Source organism: Anser anser, assembly GCF_964211835.1.
Source record: "Anser anser genome assembly, chromosome: 3".
In the NCBI taxonomy this organism is placed as follows: domain Eukaryota; kingdom Metazoa; phylum Chordata; class Aves; order Anseriformes; family Anatidae; genus Anser; species Anser anser.
In genome coordinates, this window is record NC_139722.1 from 59,488,736 (window position 1) to 59,515,406 (window position 26,671).

The 26,671-nt window shown below is 38.8% G+C and overlaps 1 protein-coding gene across 2 annotated transcripts in view; it reads right to left on the reverse strand.

Annotated features, from left to right (window-relative positions):
- ARHGAP18 (Rho GTPase activating protein 18) overlaps positions 1–17,278 on the reverse strand; it is a 91,910-nt gene extending 74,632 nt beyond the window's left edge. The window contains exon 1 of one of the 2 annotated variants that reach the window (XM_083831904.1): positions 17,024–17,278. In XM_083831904.1, coding sequence (XP_083688030.1) covers positions 17,024–17,067 — 44 coding nt within the window. In that variant the 5' untranslated portion in view covers positions 17,068–17,278. The remainder of the gene's footprint in view (positions 1–17,023) is intronic. The other variant, XM_083831903.1, reaches the window with a different exon arrangement.
- Positions 17,279–26,671: the final 9,393 nt, after the last annotated feature.

The window sequence follows — 26,671 nt, forward strand, 5'->3', positions numbered from 1 at the left end:
TACAGGGTATTAAGGTGAAGGACAACTCAGAAACACGGCAAAACCAGCACATGTGCCACATCCAAACAAGCAAGGCTCAGATACTGTCCAAATGCTTTCTCACTCATTGACTGTATATTGCATATATACGTATAATGACCAGCACTTATTTCCATATTTTGTAATTGCCTAATTGACATAACCAGAGAATTGTGATAGGTTCTTAGTAGAGACAGATATGGCAAATAGTGATAAATACACAGAAGATAAATTGATAAATGATATGATAAATGCTTACGTCATAAGACTAGAAACTAACAGATTTCCACAGCTGGGATCATTAGTGCTTATGAAGAAGGTAGCCTTACTTCATCAAAGCATGAAAAAGCTTTGGAAATGAGGTTAAAAATGACAGGAGAGTCGCATTTGTTTTTTTGTAGCTAGAACATGTGAAGCAAAATGTTGACCCCAGCAGAGTTAGACACAAAGCTTCTACTCCTTTTCCTGGGACTAAGATTTCAGCCCCGTGTTCCCATCCTGACACCAGGCTGCCTCACGCTCCTCTTGGAGAGGATGCGGGAGAGAGAAGCAACGCAGCACTGCACTGAAAGCACAGCTCTGCTTCAGGACTTGCTACGTTTATCTGTGATCAGCTGCTGCAGGAGAGTCTCATCCTCTCCCTAGCATTATCTGCCGTGACGTTTGTTCAGGAAGATTTTAAACTGGCTCCTGCAAGGACTTCAGTGCCCTTTCTTTGCCACTAATGAAAGCAGCGCTGGGTGCAGCTGGAGTTGGCTGGTCCCCAGTCAGTGTGAGCTTGTGAATTCTCTTCTGAGGAATAAAGACATTACTAGGGTAAATTGCTTGCCCTCACTTTGAGTTTTGGATTCACAAAACATTTGTAATGTTTAAAGTGCTTTTTCCTTGTTTTTCTGTTCATTGGGGATAATTTTAGGACAAACAAGTATTTTCCAATTCTGCTTTTTATTTGTGCTTTTTGGTTAGATCAACATTTGGTTTATTTAAACTTCACTCTTTGTACTACATAGGTCTTTTATGAAGCAGCAACATGATCAAATGCTTACATCTCCCTTTCCTTGGTTAAATAGGAGGGAGGAAGGAACAGAAACCTGAAACTCCGTAAGGATTCACTCACTTACAATTCTTCCCCCCAGTACTTCCACTGAAATGATGAGATCACCAAGGGTTAGCTCATCTTCACGCTCAGAAAGAAATTTCCTGTTCACGCTCATCACAGCAGTACCCAGTTTTGGAGCGCTTCCCAAAAGAATTAGAAGAATTACTGAAAGGGGGCTTTCTCATTGGGTCTTGGTACAATTTAACTTTGCAATTCTACTCTTCCAGAATTGGTAAAGAAAAAAAGGAAAAAAAAAAAAAAAGAAAAAAAAAAAAACAGACCCTAGTGTAGATGCAGTTTTATCAACATAAGAGTACCTGTAACTAATTTAATACTTGTTTGGGTATTTAGGTGGCTGTAGCAATCCAAAGTGTTCTACTATATCTGCAGTAGGGCTTTTACTAAAACAGCTATTGTTAATAAAAATTCACATTTCTCACTGACTCACATTGTTTTCAAGAGTGCAGAAGCACAGAAATTACAGAAATTAGAAAAATTAATCTTCAGCCATCAAACCCTCGGTTTTAGTTTTACCCAAGAATCAGCACAGAGATCACATGTCTGTATGCTGTTTCTGGGGCTCCTGGCCAAGTTCCTTGCAAGTGTGTCTTCATGAATATAAAGTTAAGGGGAAAAAGCTGCATGCTTGCCAAAATAATCCTTCTGCTTTTTCTTTTCCTGCTACTTTCTTCCCTTCAATTGCTTTGGGGCATCACTAAAAATACAGAATTGCTATAAAAGATTATTGTTATTTATGAACAGATTTCAAGCTGAAGATTATTTCCTTTTCATAGCCCTAGTTTGAGAGCTATCTATTTGTGGAAACATCAAGTTCTACAATATCATCTATGCAAAGTGCATTTCATTACAGTAATCATAGGAAGATGCTTTCACAAGGAATCTGTGCAACGTATAATGTGTGCTGTAATGTTATGCAGAAATATGTATTAGAGTATATAACCATAATAGTTATAAAAGTGTTAAGTGCTGCCTAAAGTACTTGTTACAAGGGTGAAAATGGAACTCTGCTTTTCCCCATGAAGCAAGTGCATCATTTGTTAACAGCCAACAAGCTGTGAAATGGGAGTAACTTCGGGGCATTGCCATATCCCGCACCACGACCGCCAGCCTCCGGGCTGCAAGCATCCTGCTTCAGTCCCTGGAACTCCCTACATCCAGCTATGCAGTTCAGAATAGTGTAACTGTTGAATCAACCTAATTTCTCGTTCATTTGGTTGCAGATAAGTACTTTAATGAAAAGCAAGGGTAATACTTTAAAATGAAGCCTCGTAACAACTCCCTTTGCACATGTACTGTGTATTGTTCACATTTGGGGATGGAAAGTACAATGGTGTTGAAATAAAAGATCATTTAGTATTCCTAAATAGCAACCTACATAGCATATACAAAAAGCATAAGAATATTGGGAATATACTTACAAATCTAGTAATGGCATTTAAAGTCTTTTAAGCCATAACAGTACATGGTGAACTCTTCTGGCATAATATACGCTTACTGAAGTAAGCAATGCACATTGATAACAAAATAACTATTGCCTAAATCACACAGCCACACCACATTTGCAATTAAGAGGCCAATTGCCCCCAACACCTAAACAAAATATAATCGAAGCTGTGTTTAGTTAAACAATATCAATATTCAAACTACATTAAATACCATTTATAATTACAGGTAACCCTAGCAATATTGCTGTCAGCTATTATAATTATAGTCAAAAAAAAAAAAAAAAAGCAGGGAAGGTAGTCTGCAAGTGAAGCCCAGGCCCTAAGCACGATACAAACATTGAAGTGAAAAAAAATAAAAAATCCCAATGGATTGTTCACCGTCTCTTCCCGTACTAGAACTAAGGGGAATTAGCTATAGCTAAAATGAAAAAGCAGATTCAAAACAGACAGAAGGTGGTGGCATTTCCCACAAAGTGTCATTATGCCATGGAATTGCTTGCCACAGGATGCTGTGGAGGCTAAAAGCTTACAGAGGTTTGAGGCAAGACCAGAGAAGCTGGCAGAAAAGAAATCCACTGAATATCACCGAATCTGTAGGAAGAACATGTGGCTCAGGAACTGCCTGGCAGTGTATGTTTGCAAGTTGGTGAAAACACCGTGAATGTCAGCCCTGCTTTAGAATTCATGTACGGGCATCTTTTAAGTGTTGATAGGACACCATATATACAGACTTCTGGTCCAATCCAATAAAGCAAATACTGTGTTCAAATTGCTTGCAAAAGCAATTCTGGTTCCTTGCACCAATAAAAATAGTGTAAGTGACACGTTTTGTATGAATGACAAAAAGTTACGATTCAGCATATGGTACAGTAGCAAAAACACAACAAAACAAAAAAAGCCCAAACCTTTATTATACTGCATTTTAAAAATTCACAATTTAACTTTTTTTTTTTTTTTTTTAAATAACACATCTTGTTAACTTGGTGAGTGAATTACTTAAAATTTCCTGAGGATACAACTTTCTCATTAGATTTAAAAGCACCACCACTGCAGGAAATCTGGATCACATTTAATCTGCTGTGGACACAATCAACTCTCAGGAACTCAGTGCTCAACCTGGGCCCTGTGATGCATAGCTCGTCCTGCTCCCACGTTGCAAAGATGAAGCAATTCTTCAATTCTAGCCCTGTAGCTGAAGCATTTTAAGCACAGAATAACACTGACAGTGCACTTATCTGCAGAACACAGACCCCTTTCTCAATTGCAAGCCAGGTTTTTAGCTCACAGGGGATGTTCAGTGTTATCTTTATTCAGTGAATTATGTATTAGCAAAGTAAACCTGTATTTAAATTTTAATGGAGCATTTTAGTCAGGCGTATTTACGCCCTGATTGGAAATGTAAATATCAAAAATGTCAATGGACAAACAAAAAGATGTCCTCTGCACTCCAAATTTCTGAGTGATATTTTGAGTTAAACAATTACAACTCCCAAATACATTTTGCTAGGGCAAAATGTACAAATATTAAGAATACCCCTGAATTGAAGACTTTCTTAAAAAATTCTATTCTCACTATAAAATGTCAGTATATATTAACAGCTCCCATGTCCTTCGAAAAATCACATTCTCACACATACCCAGAGCTCATAACGCTGCCCACACTGATGTGCACAGACTGTCCCACTAACTGTTTGGTTCCGCTGTTATGTTTGAGACAGCAGGGACAGAACCTAAGCATGCACTTTAAATAAACTGTATTTCCTTCAGACTAAACTGAGATAGATGGTGCAAATAAAAGAAACCCTCCTGAGAATACTCACAAGAACTCAGCTGTTTAAAGACGACATTAAATACAGTTTACACGAGGCCTTCAATATAAGCACAGTATTATATATTTTGTTTCCTTCCATTTTATCCCTAAACATTTGATCACTTTTTATACATTCTGCAGTGTCATAAAAATGCCTGTAACATTTAATTTTATATACGAGGGCTTGTAATATTTGTATTTTGCCCCAACTACTTATATTTGCACAGTCTCATTATCAGAAGCAGCTAGTACCAAAGAGCACTACAGAATCCAGTGATTTGCTAGGCTAACAATCTTTGCATGAATGTTACCAGAGTGTGTCCAAAGAATCCTCTTAATTAGAAATTTGTTGTTGCACAAACTCCAGAGCGTGATTCTAGAAGTGAACGAGAAGTTCAGTCCCTGCCCATTCAGTCCACGGCATGTTCCAGCCATGGAGATCACTGTGTTCAAACACAAATAATTCTGCTTTTCACTCTGTGTATATGCTAGGAAGAGCAGACAGTGGAGTAAGACCACCTGTACTCTCAGTCATGCCATTAGGAATATCTCATGTCCCAGGGAGCAGTTTTGCCTTCACTTCTCAGAACAGTCACTGGGCTGGTGGCAAGGGGATCCGGGGAGAGCTTGGCCATGAGCCCAGCTCCCCCAGCACGAGCTGGGAGTCCTGCTGCTGGACGTTAAGAAATGGCTTTGAGCATTTCTGCTGCCAGCAATAGGATTTTTTTAAATAATTGTCCAGAGCAGAGCATGAGTTCCCAAACTGACAGTGACGTAATCCTGCTCCCCGTCCCAGTGTATTAGAGAGTTGTATCCTCAGGACAATCTAGAACATAAATACACAGTGCTGGGTAACAGTGGATGCAAAACAGGTGCCTTCATTGCCTGTGATTCTCTGTCGATATATCCATCCCTACTTTGAATTCACCTGAAATTACAATAAAGTATTTCACAGAATCCTTCACTTCTGAGTTTTTGCTCTGATGAGATAAAAAATTATTTGCCTGACTTGAAATGTGGATTTTTTTCCCTCTCCTCTCTCCATGCCTGAACTTCATTGTGTTCCCAAGCTAAATTCAGAAAACATCCATAGAGAGGGACAGGATCTTCACACTAAGTTCTCTCACCTCACAACCAACATTGGTCACTCTTCTGTATATCACCTGCTCAAGAAGAGATTTTTTTTTAAATATTATCTACTAAGAGTTCATTTATACATTACATTATAACATTACAAATGTTTCATCTTCTGATTTCAAGAAATAATTTATTTAGCTTTTTTTTTTAATCTTCAATACCAAATTTATTTGATATATATGAGCATACCAGCAGCTGTCAGTCAAATCAGTGTCAATCTATCCCACGATCCAGCAGTGTCCACACCAAGCTGTCACAAGTGGGTTAAAGAACTTCAAGCTTCACCTACGTATTACAGCAATTTGAAGCTCAGGGAACACTTGAGGCAAATGCAGCCTAACGTCAGGAAGGCAGCAGCTAGCAGGAAATGTGGAGATGTCAGCCTGCAACCCAGGATCTTCCAGCTCCAGGAGCTTCAGAAGACCCTGCCAGCTTCCCCCTTGGCCTCCTGCCAAGAGTGGAAATTACAGTGTCACGACACGCAACGCTTACTCTTTCTTCTTATGTGCGCCAAATGTCTGTTTTATTTCTCATGACAAATTTTGGGTTCTGCTATCCTATTTGACACCCTCCAATCTATAGATATTTTAAAAAAAAATGGTGCAGAACAACATTGGTTCTTTGGATCCTTACTCCGCAGACAACAAAAATAAACAATACTATACTACATGTAATATGGGTATACATTAAAAAGGTTTTCACTGCTATAAATATGCATATTTAAGGAAACATAAAGTACAACCGGAACACACAACACTGAGATTGCAATGGCATGAGAAACAATCTACCAGAATTTTTCCATTAAAATAAACAGGAAACAGTTGTCAGATGGCAGCACGATGCCACCAGTCAAAAACGAGTGATTACAGAATTCAAGTCATCCTAATCCTAGTGCATAAGCATTAATAGAGGCTTTTCTTTCATCACAAATGAGTAATGTAGCTAACCTCTGACACTAGCCTGAACTTCTGACTTACCTAAGAAAGCTGTGTTCTGTTGCTAGCAGTGCAATAGATGAAGTAATGTTTCCATTAGCAAAAACATCATGCAGGATTTATAAATCAGATGTAAATCTTGAGATGAGTAGCAACACAAAGCCAAAAACATTTAAATGGTATCTCTGCATTGGCTCTAAAGACATCTTGAAAAAAAACATAACACCCCATACTGCACTAACCTAAATCTATTATATACAGGTCAACAAGATTTCCTCTTTATCAAATTGAAATTGACCTTATACCCTGCCGAGTGAAAGAGTTCCACATAAATTGCCAAGGACACAGACTGCAGGGGGAGTTCAGCCTGTACGAGGGAGCTCACTGCATGCAAACGGCTCTTGCTTAGGAGCAGAAATGCAGTCCTGAAAGACCGTGAAAAGAAAGACACTCCAAACTGCCATTTACTCAAACACTCCTGTTCTGCTCTTTCCTCATTTCACGTCTTCTTCATCCTGTAACAGTGAAGGTCTTTGCTGATCCCATCTGTAGCAAGTGTATGCACATGTGCACACATTTCTATTTTTAAATGATTAGTCGTAAAACAACTTCTTACGCCATCACAATTATATTTTTAAAATATACATTTTAATGCACTATTATAATCTACATTTTGATGATTGGCAATGTTATTGTTACTGTTATGACAGAGGTCATCTTCACATTCTTTCAGTTTTGTTTCATCGGTTGTTACTGACCATATTGGGCATATCACATAGCAGATAGCAGAGTGCCACTGTGACCCTGCAGGGAACAAAAGCTAAGGACAAATTTGCTGCTGTAGGTAACTCAAAGGATTATCACACAGCCCAATCCTTAAATTTTATTAGAAATTGATCCCCTAACTGAATTAACTATCCACAGCAGGTTTTTATCCAAATTAAGTTTACTTCTTAAGTTTGTCTAGAAGCAGATGGCAGTCTTTAAAGATTATTGGAGATATAAACCTTTCTATCTCATATATATAATTACAAATCAGTATCAGGTCTCTAATTTGTAGACAGCATGCACTTTTCTCTGGCTATGGAATCTTCTGTCATTACGCCCAGGTCTAATTGCATTTACTGTCATACTAGCAAAATGCAGCATTTATCTAAGAGGTTAATCTACTGCTAGTGTTGGCTACCAAATGTGGGACCATATGCTTTCCTACTATGAAGAGCAGAGGACCAAAATTGTTTAAGCAGAATTAGAATTTCCTATAGGGCAAATGCACGGGAGACCAGTTCTCCTCTAGCACCCACCCTTTGCTCTAATCCCACACCAGTAAGACATAGGGGAGAAGGTCCCACAGATCACTTATGTGGCAAGGACTCAATTTAATCACCTGAGACAGACTGAAACTGGTTCTAAAACACATTTCTCCCCTAGCTGTCAGAATGTTACCACCACTGTAATCATCTTTCTGCACATGCGTCTGCACATCTGATCAATTAGGATTATAACGCATGTCTGCTTGCAAGAGTCAATGGCCTTTCTGTTAGTGGCAGGCTTAAAGAGACTGCCTTCCTCACAGAGGAAATGGTAAGGACTATGAAGCACAACATAATGCACATTCCTTCAAATTGCAGTGGCAATTTGGTTTAAAATTCCTGTTTAGAAGGTGCCTAGTCTTCTTTCCACTGAACATTACTGGTGCAGTATACACTCTTTGTTCCTTTCTGTGTCCAAATGGAAGTATTATGACACAATGGCTGGGTGTCACCTCTTCTTGTGATCACTTGAATAAACGTAAACTTCCAGCAAGGGTCCTGATTCTCAGCTGAAGCAATTCACTTTCAAGTGATCCATCACCCCGGCCATCAGATAAATAGATATCTTTCTCCTGTTTAGACTGGCTGTAAGTAAGAAACAAAGAGAATTTTTAATTCTGTGAATAACATTTGCCTGGATTTTAAGCTCATTTTTGTGAGGACATGAAGCATGAGGGCCTCAGTTCTTAAACCTGCTACATTTATTGAATGCCTATGACTACTTCCTTTTTGCTGGACATCTTTGAGTTGAGTTTGCCTCCAAATGTCATTTTTGCCACTTGTTTTTACTTGTATTTTATGTTTAGGCATAAATGCCCTGGGTGGGCATTTTTAATTAGCATGCATTTCTGTTCCCTCATTGCTTGTAGCTGCTACTCTCAGTGGGAAGAGTATTTTTTACAGCTGTTAGTACGTACTGTTTTTTGTTTGTTTGTTTGTTTTTACAAAGTCACCAACTTCTTGCCATAACACTGCTTGACTTGTGTATCAGTAATTCCAGAAAATGACTCAGTCTCTAATTACTCCATCTGATAATTATTCAAGTTCCCACAGCTCAGTGGGAAACATAGATAAGAGCTGTTATGGTTTGCTGACTTTCAGTAGGTAAAATGTACTTGCCTACATTATTTCTTTGGTGGATTTTCTAAAAATTTTCACTGTACTTCTAGTCTCTCATTTAAATCTCTGATCTCATTTTGATCTTCCTGCTACAGAGAGAAAAAAATGGTCAAGTGATGCAACCATTCCCTTCAAGCTGACGGATTCCAACGGCTACATTGGCTTCATTTTTTGGCTGGAGATTAGGAAGGTGGTTTTGAAAGTATAAAAGAGGAATAAAGCTGATAAAAACTTGTATTTAATACATGACAGGAATCAAGTATCCAATTATTCTACTGACCACTGTTGCAGCAAATAAGAAATGGGATTATTTGGCTGTTCAATTACTCGTTGCAGTCAGTTTTGTTGATGAGCGGCTGCGGCTGAGAGGTTAAGTCAGTGAAGACAGGAGGAAATAAGTATTTGAGCAGGAAGAGCAAGGGAATAATGGTGTACGTGCATCTAGCAGAGTTATTATTGTTTTATTTCCTAACAGAATGAGGGAAATGATTGCTCAGCTATCGCAGATGTTCCCCTTGCTGGCAGGGTCCTGCTAAAGGGCAGAGCCTCCACCTCCAGACAGCAACAGCGTCCCTCTCCCTCTCTACTGCACCTGGCAAGCCTGCTGAAAAACTGCAGTGGTGAGTGTTTCCCGAGCTCTGTGAATCCTCCCACCTTTGTATAGTTTTGGGAGGTATCGCAGGGAGATGAATGGGCAGAAACGAAATGCTAACAACAAATTGGTGATAGCCTTCTTTAGTCAAAGAGCGGTCCTACAAACAGATGAGAGTCACCACCATATCACCCATGTTTAATTGAGTGCAAACAGCTGAATGGGCACTGAATTTAGTTTCAAAATTTTTTGTCATCTGACATAAATTGGTTAGAAAGTGGTTTAAGCTACTTCAAAGCAGCTATAATCACATACCATCTTTTAGAGCCAAATGTGCTGATGAAAGAGGCTGACATCTTTGTAGAGCTGATAGATTTCAGTAATCATTTTTAGTCAATACGAGCTGAATTAACTACTTGAATACTGTGTCTTTTCTAACACAGAATTTTGCTGAGTGAACGCGTTTTTTCATCCTATGTCACTTTTAAACAAAAACAAGGTTTCAGGCTTACATATTGATGATGTTAAGGCCTTGAGTTCTCTGTTTTACAGCCTCACCATGGGCTTCTCATATGTTCGGTATCCTCTAAGGAAAAAGAGGTGGCAGTTCCACTGACAAGTGTGCAGCATCTTCAATTGAAAAAATACATGGATTTATCTAAACACTATACTTGGTATGAGCAAAAAACCTACAAGAAAAGGGGAAAGAGAACAAGAAAGCTGTGTCCTGGAGGTCAAAAAGCACAGGAATAAAATGAGAACTGCCAAAAGTTGAGTCTTGACAGCTGACAGGTCCTGAAACTTAGCAGTTTAAATTAAAACAAATGTATACTGCTCTATGACAGTATAGAGAAAAAGAGAACTGACATTGCAGTGAAGTTGTTACACAGTAAGAATGGAATTGCAATAAAAAATAGTGTTGGCGTGTCCACCCCAAAAGAAAGTAAACTTTCTGACTCAGATTTCCATAAAGGGAATGACAGCAAAAGCCAGACAACTGATGAAAATGTGGGTATAACACGAAATCACATTCAAGACAGAAGCAAAGCTTTAAGTCCTGGTTTCAGTTAGGATAGAGTTAATTTTCCTCCTAGTAGCTGGTAGGGTGCTATGTTTTGGATTAGGATGAGAAGAGCGCTGATAACATGCTGATGTTTTAATTGTTGCAGAGCAGTGTTTACACCAGGCCAAGGACTTTTCGGCTTCTCGCTCTGTCCTGCCAGCAAGCAGGCTGGGGGTGCAGCAGGAGCTGGGAGGGGACAGACCCAGGACAGCTGACCCAAACTGGCCAAAGGGGTATTCCATACCATCTGACGTCATGCTAAACAATATATAGGGGTGGCTGGCCGGGGTGGGGGGCCGGCTGCTCGGGGATAGGCTGGGCATCGGTCAATGGGTGGTGAGCAATTGCACTGTGCATCACTTGTTTCGTACACATTATTAGTAGTAATACTATTATCATTATTATTATTATTATTATTATTATTTTCCTGTCTTAATAAACTGTCTTTATCTCAACCCACAGGCTTCACTTTCCCGTTTCTCTCCCCCATCCCAGAGAGGGAGGGGGAAGGGTGAGCGAACGGCTGTGTGGTGCTTAGCTGCCAGCCGGGATAAACCACAACATTTGGTAAAATGAATTCAGACAGAATAGATAATCTCTCACCATTAATAATGAAACAGTTCACCTATGAAATGGGGAATTCAGTAGCAAGTCATTAAAAAATATATATCAGCTCAAGTGATATCACATTAAGACGAGGGGATCTGGCCTCAAGTTGCGCCAAGGGAGGTTTAGGTTAGATATTAGGAGAAATTTTTATACTGAAAGAGTCATGTGGCATTGGAGTAGGCTGCCCAGGGAAGCAGTTGAGTCACCAGTCCTGGAGGGCTTCAAGAAACGTGTAGATTTAGAACTTAGTAGCATGATTTAGTGGTGGACTTTAGTACTACGTTAAAGGTTGGACTAGATGACTAGGCAAGGCAAGGGCAACGAAGCTGGTGAGGGGTCTGGAGAACAAGTCTTATGAGGAGCGGCTGAGGGAGCTGGGATTGTTCAGCCTGGAAAAGAGGAGGCTCAGGGGCAACCTTATCGCTCTCTAAAGGTACCTTAAAGGAGGCTGTAGCGAGGTGGGGACTGGTCTATTCTCCCACGTGCCTGGTGACAGGACGAGGGGGAATGGGCTAAATTTGCACCTGGGGAGGTTTAGGTTGGATATTAGGAAGAACTTACTGAAAGGGTTGTTAGGCATTGGAATGGGCTGTCCAGGGAAGTGGTTGAGTCGCCATCCCTGGAGGTCTTTAAAAGACGTTTAGATGTAGAGCTTAGTGATATGATTTAGTGGAGGATTTGTTAGTGTTAGGTCAGAGGTTGGACTAGGTGATCTTGGAGGTCTCTTCCAACCTAGATGATTCTGTGTGATTCTGTAAGACTTGGAGGTCTTTTCCAAACGGGATGATTCTATGATTTTATTTTCTGAATTATATATATTATGCTGACACTCTCGGGTAGAGAGAAACTGTGGTCTTGGCAACTTTAGAGTTATTACTCAGAGCTCAATAGACTGCAAGTCTCTTAAAGAACTTTGAATGAAATTATATTCTGAGATGAAGAGGGAAATGGAAAAGCGTGATAAACACAGCATAGCTTTACCAAGGTAAATAGAGAGTTTGGTAGTAAAACAGTTTTATTAAAAAGTTGGGATGCAACCAATGTAACCTTTATGGACTTCAGTATCGCATTTGTTATTGAACCACACAAGGAGCACAATTACATACACAATTACATAAATAAGAGATTGGGAGCGATGCAAGTTTATAAACTGGGGAAAGAATTAGCTGAAAAGAGATAGCATTACATTATATGGAAAAATGAATTGACAGGTTAGGGAAAGAGAAGGCTTCCTATTAAAATTTCTCAATGTTCCTTCTTACTAATCATCTTGTTATTTAACATTTTTGTTAATAACTTTGGCACAAAAAGAAAAATGTGAAATTTGCTGATAGCATGAAATTGGGAATATCAATTTTGAGAAAGTCCAGGCTATTGTACAGGAAAAATGGATGAATAAAAGGACTGGAAAAAATAAAAATGAGACACAAATGCATGTATTTAACAGACTAAATAACTAGATTTTATGCTATAAACCAGGGGACTCCTCAGTTTGAAATGAGAGATATTAATTGTTCATAAGACAGCCATGAGACACAGCACCATACAACAATACAAAAGGCATATGTAGTCCTACTATGTGTCAGGCTAGATAGCAAAGTGTTAATATCATCAAACACTGATGAGGCATTGCTTAAAATTATAGTGTCACCTCTGATCACTCTTAATCAAGAAAGACGTATTCAAACATGGAACAATCACATGGGAAAGTAAAGAATCTACTCAGTATGAGCAACTAAGAAGCAAGGATAATATAGCTGTTATTGCTGCCTGTGAGTGCTCATAAATACAGAGACCTTGTATGAGATCTAAGTTAATGGATAATGTCAATACTAAAGAAACACACAGAAACCTTCTATTGATAACTGTAGCTTGAAAGTTAGAAATCCATTCCTAAATATCTAGAAGACCAAAGTTTCAGAACAGCCATCCAGAAGGGCAAAGAACTTAATCTTCTTAATCTTTAAAAAAGCTCAGTATGCTTATCAAATCAAATCAACTAGAGGTTGTAGCCTCCTCTTTTTTTTTTTTTAAATAAACCACAAGGTAGGGCTTAGGCAGCTCTAGGAAGTTCTTCCCAACTTTGCATCCTCTTGTGCTATGTTCCTACACTAGGGTGGAAGAAGCAACAGAGAGTAAGTACATCAGATAAAAAGCAAACAAACAAACAAAAATTTATATTAAAGATACTTCATGTTTGTAAAGGAAAATAAACTCAAGAACTTCAGAAATCAATAACGTCACTTCAGGCATATGTATCCTGATAGGTTGTGTTCATTTATAACTTCACAGAAGGAACAAAATTATGTACAAGTATCATACCTTTGATTTATTTCTTTGTAGAAACCAAAGGCCAGGCAGGGGTCCATGCAGACCATTTGCATGCTAGCACAAGGGCGTAAGGAGCCACACAACGATACCTATACTGCATAACCTCACATGAGGCACCCAGCACCCTATGTAGTCTTCATTGTCCATCAGGGATGGCCAAGCTGGTACCAAGTCCTCAGAAGAGCGGAGGCAAGGACACCCAGCTGGACTCAGGAATCCCAACAGTTTCCTGGGGTGCCCTAAGAGGGGCATGAAACTTCTGAAAAAGAAGTTCCATAGGGAAACATTTCGTCCAAGAATAGTCAACAGGAACGCCAAACCAAGAGGTCCAGACTATGTGTTTTTGTAGCAACAACAGCTTCAACCTCTAAGCAGGTGGAAGAGTCATGCTGCTTCCTCAGCCTCTCTGCTCCTTCCTCAAGCTAACCCCTCACAGCCACTCAACAAGGTGCTGGAGCAGCAGTAGTGCCCCATCCAGAGTCCCAGAGCCCTTTGAGAAAAATTTCCCAGGCCTGCCAGAAACATTCCTCAGGCAGTGTTCAGTCCATTAGCCACATCTTGAACCATGCAGACCCCAAATCATGGATTTTTTTTTCACTGCTGACACTGCTGAAGATAGTAGGTGAGACCTCTCTTGGTGAGCATAAAGATGCTGGAATCAGAGGGCTGGAAGAAAATGGGACTGACAGCACTACCAGAAGTATTATGACCAACTGAAAGCTGACCAACTTTTTAAAAATATAAAAATTGCACATATCAGGGGTCTCATGACCACTCTGAGAAAAATAATGGTTTATTTGTTGCTGTTTCAATTAACAATCTTGCTGCATTTCATGTGGCCACTTTCTGAGGTGGGTTATAAAAGCAGGTAATTCATAACAAATATTGCATTTCCAAAAAATCACTTCAAGTCTGGGGCTGTGCTTTTCTAACCATGTAGCTTAATTATTTCATTTTTTCTAAAATAGAAACTGTACCTAACATAAATGTTTCAATTCAAATTTCTGCAATGCATTTTACTGTGGAAATATTATTGGTAGCATTGAATGTTCACTCCCCTGATGAATGTCTTACATTCATGGGTCTATGTCTTTGTCTTCGGCTTGTGTTGCTTGGTGTTGTGCTCTGGAGCTGTTCTATCTGCCGCTGTCTCCTTTGTTTGTTGTTCTCAGGAATCACTGCTCATCTCATTTTTGTACAGTGCTCTGCTTTCACATGGTGCGTGATCTTTATTTATGTGGAGATAATTACGTAAAGCATATTTATATGAAAACATCTCACCCTTGATCATAAGTTAGTAGTTTTTACAATGATTTTCTTGGCTGATCCGTTCCCATTCAGTGACCCTGCTTTTGTCTGACTGACGCCAATTAGAAGTTTATGGTTGAGCTGAATGGGAACGTTGCTGTTGACTTAAATGGGTACAGTCATCCTCTGTAAGTGCTAATTAGTCAAGGTAAGAGACCAAGTACTGCTAAATGATTTCTCCTAGCAAGTATGACTACTGTATTTCAGAGTATTTACTTCTGATTTTCAGAAAGGGCATTTTTCAGAATTGCTGTACAGTACCCAAGGGTGCAATATTTTTCCTGTAGCTTTGGGATCCTTTTTTTTGGCAATGATGTCAAATTAAAAGTTAAAAAAGATTCATACGGTTCCCATATTTCTGCTAACTGTGCAAGTCCTGTAGTGATTTGAATTAATTATCCGTTTTTCAGTAAGTATTGAATTAAGGGCATAATTACTATTCCTAGAGGATCTGATTATAACAATTGTTTGGGCTGCTCGATGTACTATTTTATTGGCATAGTTTAATCTTGTCACAAGCTGTATTTTTCTCAACTTAGTAAGTACAGTCCTTCACATTCAAATAGCTTTTTCTTATGACATTATTAGCACAACAGTTATTCACTTAACTGTGGTAGAACCTTAAAATCCAATTCATGAACCAGGCCTTGTTGGTTAAGTATTTACACAGAATAAAAAGATGACAGCTGACCCAAGCACCTTATCATTTAACTGTATGCTGCACTCATGGGGAGACAATGCTGACGATAAGCATTTTTCCCAGCGCTCCAGCTGCCTATCAATTCTTCACTCCGTAGAATAGCTAATTTTTCTATTTTCTTGCTGGTTTTTTTGTTTTTTTTTTTTTTACTATTTCCATTCTCATGTAAATGAAAAAAATATTATTTCATGGCTAACTAGAAGCCTACTAAGATGGTTTAATCAGAGCTCATAGACAATACTATTTAATGAATATACCATACAATCTCATATTTATGCACTCTCCTATTCCGCTTTTTTTTGTGTGTTCGTAGTTATCCTGCTGGCCACTTGCCAATGGAAGTACAGAAAAGCCCACTATAATGCCAAATAGTTGCTGTTTGTGCCTGAATGGCAAGGATCTACCCGTCATGATCTGGTGTGGTGATGGACAAACGTATTATGCAGTTGTGCTAGAAGCAAGCCGCGCTGTAAGCCTGCAGATGACAGAGTACCCTTCCCCTCTCTGCCCAGAGCAAAATTATGATCTCTCACGCTGATGAGTATTGGTACCAGGGAACACCTTTTCCTCGTTCATGTCCTTCCAGCTACTGCCACTATTTGCTACTCCAGCGATACTCAATGAAATATTTGTCCGCTTTTTAGCTGTGACAAATGAAAACTTGTCCTACCTCACATTTATTCATCACTATAACATTCAGTTTCTGAGCATGGTGCATTTATTGAGACCCCTTTGCAGCAACATCTCCAACAGCTCTGCCTCTCCCATGAAAGCAAACAGGCAGGACTTTTAAACACCTAACCCTAATTCTATTCACTTTATTCGGTCAGTACTAAAACAACCAAATCGTGCCTTCAGCCACCCACTTGTTACATTTCCAAACATGCAAATTTTCAGGCATTCGCAGCTGATGCTCATTCAGCATGAGAAGAGTTTCCTGTAAGTTTGGTAAACCTGTTAAGTTTGGAAAACTTTGGTAAACTTTTGCATCCTTTCTCATGAGACCTACAAAACACCCAACAGCGATGGGGCTGCTGCTGTTTTAAGAAATTAATTGTACTGTTTCGCTGCATCTCCCCTTCTGTCTGCGTTAATTGCTGCTTCCTAATTCAGATTGTCTTTTTTTTTTTGGTTATTATCTGATGGATATATAGCAACCAAAACCATGAAGCTCTGGTTCAAAAGCAGCAGCGCCACGCTGCTAAACAAGCAACCGCTGCCCAGCGGGGAGAAGGGAGGCAGGGGAAGGAGCCGGCACAGGTGTCTCCTGCCCGAAGAAATGCCTTCTGCATTTGCCCAAGTGACAAGCGCCTGGCGGGGACATCCCTTCCCGCACCAACAGCGCTTCTATCTCAGCCCGAGCTCCCTCCTGCGACACTTTTCGCCTTCGGACCTCTTGCGAAGCCCTCGGGCACCTGCGCGGGCGAGGAAAACTCCGGCTCCCGCCCGCCACCCGGCAGGCGCAGGCTCGCAAGTGTGTCCCGGCCCGGCCCGTCCCGTCCCGTCCGCCCTCCGGCCCGTACCTCAGGTGCAGGTACTGCACCAGCTTCGTCACCACCGTCACCATCCCGCCGCCGGGACGCCTTCCCCGCCGCCGCCACCGCCCGGGGACGCTCCCCGGGGCTGCCGCCCGCCTGCCCGCTGCCCTCGGCCCGGCCCCGCTCCGGGAGGCCGGCCCGGCCCGGAGGCGGAGCCGCCGCCGCCATCTCCCGCCCCGCGGCCTGGCACGGGGCCGTGAGGATCGCCCTGTTCCACCCCCCCGCCATGGGCAGGGACAGCTCCCTCCAGAGCGGGTTGCTCAGATCTCCGTCCGACCTGGCCTTGAGCACCTCCAGGGATGGGGCATCCACAGCTCCTCTGGGCAGCCTGTGCCAGTGCCTCACTACCCTCTGAGTGGAGGATTTCCTCCTTACATCAAATCTCCCCTCTTTTAGTTTAAAGCCATTACCCCTTCTCCTAACACCATATTCTCTGACAAAGAGTCCCTCCCCAGCTTTCCTGTAGGCCCCTGAAAGTACTGGAAATATCACATATAAATAATCTCTATATAAATCTCCATATAAAACACACATAGAATCTCTATAACTATTTGATTGGGATTACTGAGGGAATTCTGTGGTCTCTGTTCTGGAGATCAGGTGGCCACAGAGCAGACAATCACAGTGGTAACTCCAGGTTTTCAAGTTATATTAATTGCATCCTTTCTGCTGCACTCCAAATTGAGAATATCCCTTCAGCCTAATCCTGCCTTTCTCATGCATCCATCCTGGGCATTGAACCAGGCAAAAATCTCAAAAAATAAGTATGTGAATGTAATTCAAAGATGGTCATAATGCACACAGCAACTTGTAAAAGGGAAGGTTGCAAACAAAGATACACTTCATATTTTCTGTCTCAGAATGCTTGATTTATAATAATGACTTATCCTAATGAAGCACTTCATTGTGTTGATAATATTCAAATCACTGGAACTGTAGAAATGAAGGGAAGTCACAGTACGTAAAATGTTCCTAGTTCACCAGTATGCATTTTGGGACCATGGATAGCTTAGAAATAAGTAGTGCCACAAAGATAAAACTCATACGTTTGATGAAAAATTAGAAGATTTTTCCTATAAGTAACAGTTCGGTCACTGTACCCTTCTGCAATAAGTTGAGTACTATAAATAGTATTTCAGTTTTTCTAGGAAGAACTGACTGGAAATCCCCATAGCCAGTAAGAATTTTAACTCCGTTTCTGGTTTGCTGTAGTCTCTAATCCTTTCCATCTGCACATTCTTGACAATATCAGACTCAAGAGAAAAGCGTGTGTAGTTTTTGTTGATGAATCAGAATACGGAGATTCTGTAAAGATAGAAGAGTTGAAGGAGATAGTTAAAAATAGATCCTTTTTGTTGCACCACTGTATAAATACTACTATTTAGAATATTTATAGCCCCTTCTACATAAAGCTTTATATGCCAGATCCTCGGGCTTGTTGTTTTCATTAGTGACTATTTTCCTCAGCATACATTTTTTTCTGTACTTCCTGTATTCCTCAGCTCATGTCAATTACAGCTCAAAAATACATGCACTTCACTTGCTAACTTGTCCTCATACCCTTCATGCTGCTCTACAGCATTTACACCTCTGCTCCATCTGTGGGGGAGAGGTAGTTTCATCTCTAGTAGATGTAACATGGCTGGCTTCCTTTTGTTCTTAATGACCCCCCTTTTCATCCGCATATTTGTTCTTAGCATTTGTTATTTCTCACCAGCATTCCTAAATTAATCTTTAGCTGCTAAGTCTACTCTTGTAGTTATTCTCATAATAAATCTGTGTGAAAAAAAAAGAAATTCAAAAACCTGAAGTAGACGTAGTATAAAAAATCCGTTAGCATAATCCAAAGTGTTTTTTCCCAAAATCTTATGAATTGTTTCACTAGATTAAAAATTCTATATTTTTTCTCTTTTTCCTGCAAACATTTAAAGTTTCCATGGAACAAAGATTCTGAAAAGTCTGCTTTGCAATTTCTAAGTGGATTTTAGATATCAAATGTTTAAAATAAAGTAAATAAATTTTACACCTTAGGGGTTTTGTGTCGTTGTTTTTTTTTTTGTTTGTTTGTTTTACTCCATTGCTTGAGGGTTTTTTTTTTTTTTACATTATGTTCTGTTATAATTCAGTAGTCAACAGGATAACATACATGTTTCGACAAGTTTCTGCCAACAAATCTCAATTAAAAAAAACCTTTCCTTGAAACTTTTAGATTTTGTGTAATCATTATCTTCTGGCAGAATGCTGCCCATCAGAAAGTTGTAAATAATGCTGGGAATCAGAAATTTAGCCCTCTATTTTCCCCATGCTAAGGATGAAAGCAGACCTTTTTAGAATAAGATGTTTGGTCACACACAGTGGACAGCTGAGGCATAAGCTGCCAGAAAGGGGAAATTAATACCTAATCCTATTAGTTAATAGGTGGCTTTCTCTGAGCTGTATAATCATATGTTCTTTTTACAGTATTTAACTGATGTAATATAATTCTTTGTTTTCACATTCTTACATTTTTGGCTTGCAGACCTCTCTGTGGTGTGCACAAATCAGCAAACCTCGGCATATTGGTAGGGTCAGGGGTAGTGACTCGAAATAGAAGACAAGTGTAACAAGCATAATTAAGGGTAAAGAATTTGAGAAAGAGCTGATGTCTTTTGAAGTCACAGCTTTGCCTGCAGAGGAAATCCTTGAGAAGGGATTCAAATAAGCTTCATGGAGTGAAGAGGTACAGTCTGTATAAATATATTCTCCATCAAAATGCACTTTGAGTATTGTCAGAAGAGTTCACTGACTCTAAAATGGATCATGTGATTAAGATTAAGTGTCAGGAGAATATAGGAGCTATCAGATGTCTTGAGCATATCATGTTCTAATACATAAAAGAATCCAGTTCCATCTAGAGAATTAAGCGTTCATAATTTAACACAATCTATAGGCAAAACCCCAGAGAAGAGGCAAAAGAAGTTTCTGGTGACAAAACTTGCATTTGGTAGCTTGAAATTATCTGCATTTGTGGGGCTTGTGTCCTTTAGCAACATTATAAGCCCTAGGATTTGTGTGAGATTTAGTTTTGATAATTTTGAAATACACTTTTCTTTTTTCCCCCCAATGGAGAAAGCAGGCTTGAGAAAAGATACACAACACAAACTAATAACATTAGCATAGGTCTCACTCCAGCTTCAAAAAGAACAGTTAAGATTGCAATAAAATTACACGGCATTTGTACTGCCGTATGAGATACACAATCTAGTAAACATATCAGCAGTTAAATGTCAGTTTCTTAATCTGTTCATTATTCGGTCTGTATCATGGACAATACTTATGCATACTTGATCATAGGCAATACTTGAGTTTTATAATAACATGAGTTTTATAATTTGCTTTCCTTAAGCAAGCAATTATGTATTTCAAATTTTAAAGTGAAATTATAGGAAGGTATATGCCTTCCTAAAATTCTCACCAAGTATCTATGTGTTTTAGTTAAGAATATGTGGAACATTTTTTCCTATACTATTTCTGAACTATATGGTTATTTGTTTTTTGTCAGATATCATTTTCTGCCTTATTTACTTCCAAAATCAACCAGAATCTGTGTGAAAAGGATACTCTTACACTTAACTGTAACAGTCTTCATAGAAAAAGGCACTTTGTAGAAAAAAAAAAAATGCAGTTTCAAGGTAACAGCAAGACATCAATTTTCTGTGTTAGAAATTAACATAATGTTTTACATAATGATCCTCTTTGCTGATCATTAAAATAACATAGTTACCTCGGCAACTGGAACATTTTGCAAATGTTATCTAGTGATACATAACACATTCTAAAAATATATGCAACAAATAAAGTACGAAACATTATCATTTGGGAAGAATTATTTTTTCAATAAAAATACCTTCTAGTCTAAGCAGATTTTTGTGAGAATATTTCAGTTTAAGGCAACTTTGTTTTTCAGCTAAACTGATTTTATATGCTTGAAACCTGAAGACCTGTTGTTGCTTCATTTCATGACAAAGGAAAACAATAGCTGGTTTTCAATTACAACCTGATGTTTTTTCTTTAAATGTATCACTGGTAAATGTTTAGAAAATAAAATTTATTCCTACATCAAGTGTTGCAAGCTTAAAAAGCTCCTTGAAAAATATGACACACCAAAAAGTCGACTAATGAATTAGATTTAGAGAGTTTACCACTTTAAATCTGAATGCATCCACTGCCTTTCCAGACCTCTCATTCTCTTCTTACTGGTACCCGTGTGAGCCTCGCTGGCGTAACTGAAATCTAATGTGACTGAAATGAACAGTCATTGACACTCTTGACCTCCTCTCTTTTTCAAGCAAAACTCATTTAACTGTGTTCACAATTGGTTTTGGCTGTCTTAAAACTAATTTTTGTGTAGAAATTATTTTCTGAAAAATTTTGCCCGGACCTAGTTACCAGCACATCTCCCATTAGCGAGAAAATTGCTCCCAGGTATGCAATTTGGTTCATATCCTCCAAAATCTTTTTTGCTCTCCCTGGGTACTAAAGACACTACAACCTTGAAACACCCTCTTCCATGCGCTATTGCCCCTTGCTGGCTGCTCTTCTCTGTCTTGGGAGTGTACTAAGGAATACTTCCCACTTCCATAGAGTTTGCTATAATTTTCCAGCGAAGCAGTGTTAAAAATATTCCTCAGAATTCGGCTTAATTTTAAATGGTAAATACAAATTAATATAAATATAATTTACTTCTGAGTTTTCCCATGTAATTTGACTAATATCTATTTTTTTCTTCCATTTAACATCGTCATGTGAGATATCAAATACATTGTTTTTTTGTCCTTTTTAAAGATGAATCTTTACGTGGACCCCTATCCCTTTTCAACCTTTATGAAGTGACTCAAAACACATTTTCAGTGTATTTTGAAAGCTGCTGATGTAGATGTTATTTCAGTGCAAAGGTGTCTGAAGACTGCTATGAAATTGGTAATTCTTAATGTATTTGAGCATTCTCCTTCAGCTGCTGAACATCTGGTGACAAGTTAGCTTTGAGAGAGCATCTGGGTACATTTAAGAGGTCCTTTGCTAGAGTATTGTTCCAGTGGAGATAATGAGATCTTTGCTATTGGAAGTGGCAGTGGACTAAAATCACTTTGAAAATCCACAGCAAATAATCTCATAACAGGAACATATAGAACAGGAAAGGCCAGCCTGTGACTATCTTTGATTTGAGACAATGACAGCAAGAATTTGAGTGTACCTTTGCATAGTTCTTAAAAGCTCCAGCTTCAGTTACCATCCTTGTATTTGATTGCAACTGTTTTCTAGGGGTAGATAGCCTTAAAAGATTGGGGTCTGGGCTTTTACTCAGGTTTTGGTTGCCCATAGTTTGTGTCCTAGTATTGCTTCCAGATCCCCCGTCCAGCATCCTATATGTCAGGATGACGTCCAGGCATATATCTTCCCCATTGTTTATCCTTGTTTGCAGAGTACACCTGTGTATATGAACCGGGAAACAACTGTAAGATGTTTATGTGGTCCCCTGAGCTGGAAAACAGATGGAGTAGGGCGCAAGTCCATCTTAAAGCATGCTTGCCCTATGACATAAGTATAATTACCTAGGTGCATCTGAACAGGAAGGCACGCCTCCTAAGGGATCCATATTATTCATCCTGAACAGAGGAGAGTTGGGGCATGAGTCTGTGTCTTAAAATCACAGTCTCACACTAAAAGGTGTAAAGCCAATAATAAAGGTATTAATTACATCATCAAATTTTATAGCCATTCCTAAGACCTTTATCCTCTCTGACATCTAATGAGAGAGTGCCTGCTGTCTGGGGCTGTGATTAGCTCACAAAAAGGAGAGATTAGAGTATTAGCCATTACTGAGCAGATGGATCATTACATAGGATCTTAAGCCAAGAAATAAATATTCTAAGTAAGTCACATTTGGAATGTAAAAAATATTCAATAAAGCGTTCAATACCTGTGGAGATTAACGAGGATCCAACTTTTTGGTGTGACAACACACATACCAGAAGATGGAGTGAAGAATGTATAAGGCATTCACATCTTTCCTCTGGTTAATGAAGCTCACTCAGTCGCAATGACTATTTCTATTCAGCAGTCTATGGGCCATAGGAATCCTGTGCATGAATATCCATTTTAGGAGACTGCAGTCAGGTGACTCATGTACCTATTGCTGTTTATCTAGTATTACTCAGACGGTTTCCTGTATTTATCAGTGTTGCAGTTGTTGGGATTTTTAGTACACAAATAATGAGTACTGTAGGTTTTTGCTTTGCTTGCATTTTTAATTTTGGATACAAAGAAGGTGGTTGATAAAGTGTTTTAGAGAGATAGAAAAATCATGGGCTTAGTCTGAAGAACTAGCTCGTTATTTACTTCACTGTGAAATTGTAAGTATTTAAATCTATGTTTTTAGGAAAATGCCAAATAAAATCATTACATTGTCTGTACTGTATAGTTTTATGTTTGGCTGTGTTTACAAGGTTGAGTCCTTTTGTTGGTCCCAGAACAACTTCACAAAGTGTTTTGCACTCTGACATTACATCAAAGGCAGTGCTGTTAGAATAGGAATATAAACTGAAAGTCTCAAAAAAAAAAAAAAAGTATTTCACTCACATTCTTTGTTACGAGCAAGACACCATTTGAAAAAAAGAGTGAATACAGAGCCATTTAGGGAGAGGACTGAATTGAGGAGAACTATAATCTATCTCAGTTGGTGGTTGGGAATGACAGAAAGGATTTTGTCTCTGAAAAGAAATCTTAAAATGACTTTAAGTATGGTGCTTTTAAGGTATGGCATTTCTGCACTGTTCCGTTGGTTTCTATAGCTAATGTTTACATGTTCCAACTATCTTCTCTGCAAACTCTGCCTGTAATCTCAGAGTGGAAGTGGATAAATTCTCCCTCTGCATGCAATATTTTCTAGAATATTTACACCCCCATGACACCTATGCAAACTCATGACTACTAATCAGAAGGAGTTAAATAATCAAAGACTAAACCTATGTCAGCTCAATTACTCAATATTCCTGGGCCTGGTTGAGCCAGAGAACAGAGGATACTGAAAATCCTGGGGCAGGAACCACAGATTAAATCACAGATTATAGGGATATTTTTGGATGTGGAGACTACCTTTCCTAAAATAACGTAGGCACAAGCAAAAAACAGACTGTGATGTACATGTGGCAGTTGTATTGTGACATTCCAGTGTTACAATTTCAGCCTGCAGGTCTTTTTTCTTTCACTGATCTTGCCCATTTCAGTGTTCTCCTTTCCTGCTTTCATTGTTCCTTTTCCATACGTGGCTGTTGTCTTTTGATGTCCCAGTTGCTTTTCTTGTAGTCTTTGGCAATTCTGTTGTGAAACACATAGAAAGCCCTTCTTTTCCTCCAGAGGATCTTCTTTCCCACCTGTCTTGACTGTTATGAATTAATCACATACAAATTGCTCATGTGGGTCACTTCTTTATTGTTGCAGAAATAGCCAGGTTTATTATATTCAAAAGTGCCATTTTGGTGTTTCAAATAGAAATCACACAGTTTAGATAAGACCTCTGAAGCCTTCTAACCAAGTAATGCCCAAACAGATATAACTGATATTTCTTACAGGATGGAAATTTGTTTAATATGAACTTGGACTACACTTTAAACATTATTTGTAATATTTATGATTGATGCTCAATATAACACTAACAGAAAAAAAAATAATAATATATAATTCCAAAACTGTCTCATTGTTAGACTTTTGGAAGTAATAGAAAAATCTCATGATGTTTTTAATAGCTTGACTAAGGTTTTTAATCTTCAATAGAGTTTTTACTGTGATTGTTTCTCTACTACTGGCCTAGTTGTAAATGCTTTGGAGAAATTCTGGGGACAAAGCCCTCTTTATATAGTCTGAAGGTATTTTCTTGCTGGTGGATTAAGATTTTAAAGAGAAAACAAAAGTTAAAAATGTCTAGACTGGGCAACAGAACTATTGCAAGCTGCAGCAGGGCTGACACCCAAAGAGGAAAATCCTTCCAGTTTAAAAATAGAAACTTGTTCCATCTGTGGATTATCTTTAATCCACTAATGTTTGCACATGGTACCCTACCTACATGCACGAACTGCATATGGACTAGGACAGAGGCATGGATTGACATTGGACTACTTAATTCCCATCCATTTTTATAGTTCTAAACTGAAAAAAATCCAGAAGAAATGTGCAAATGTCTTTCAAACAGATAACACCAGTCAGCTATGGGAACACTAATATTTATGGAGATAGAAATCCATTGAACTCAAAGTGGTCCATGGCTCAGTTCAGCCATCAATGCAGGTCGGTTAATCAACTCTCTGGAATTATCTCTGCTAACTTCAGTACACAGTGTATTATACTTCATTTGGTCTTAATGAACCACTTCTAAAGTCTAAGTCTTTTCAGTACTGTGTATTTACATGTCTGGTTTGTCTCTAAAATTACTTATGTATCTATCATTCACAAAAGACTATCCCATACTTTTGGGAGTCTGAAATGTGCTTCTCATTGTATGTGTACTTTCAATATTAAAATGTACATACAAATTATAAAACTTGCAATGTGTTTTAAAATGTTTGATTAGATCTTGAGGGGACATATTCTTCAGAGGCATCATCTGCTGTGTAAGATTAAGGCAAATGCAACACTGTGCTCCTATGCAAACACCAATCCAGTCCTGCTCTTCCAAGCAAACTGCAGTTGAAATTCAATTACTAACGTTGTATTTAAGATGAATTTGCCTCCTAGCAATTTTGCTATTAAGATTTTATTATGGTTAAATAGATACAGCCACTACTGTGATTGGTTTGTTGTTCTTTTGATTACTACTATCCATAGACCAGTACTTCAGCGTGGGCCACATGCAGCTGTGGGATACATAAAAAAGTGACTGTAGGCAGCATTTGCCTTTCATCGTTCCAGCACAGTCACACCATAACTGGATCATTAGTGAAAGACAGAATGGCCTGAAGCTGTCACAGAAAACATTTGGCTGTAGCATTCCTGGAAGTCAGGGAATCAACTAAATATTGATGATTGTAAGTCTGCCTGTTTGTGTCTTGAGCACCTTCTAGGTGAGAGCTTTAAGATGGAAAGAGATATGCAGAGATATGCGCTCTTCAAGGAGTCTTCTTTGCTAGGGTTTTGCCAGTAAAGACTGCTTTATACTTAAAATGATGTATGCCAGCTAGGGTGACTTTAAAGTTCTGCACTTGTGAGAGGCCAGACTCCAGCCTGAGTTACAGTCAATATTTTATAAACTGCAACAGATAACAAGTGGTCTGAAAACATTAAATACAAATCCATTTTTTCTTTTAGGATTTTGCAAGAGTGCTGCATCATTACTCTTATCCTCCTTGTGGTTTATTTGTTTTAAAACGGAAGTAGTGTGTCTAATTGCTTAATGGAAATTGTACATACAAAAGCTAAAAGTGATTATATACAATAGCTAAAAGTCATTACATTGACTTTGCAAACAAATGTAAGATACAAGAGTTCTGGTAAGCTAAATACTAGCCTTATGATTAGACAGTTTCTAGCTTCATTTTAATTATGCTGTTAAATAAATCTTTGAAATTATACAAATATAAAAACAAGTTCTAAATTGTCTTT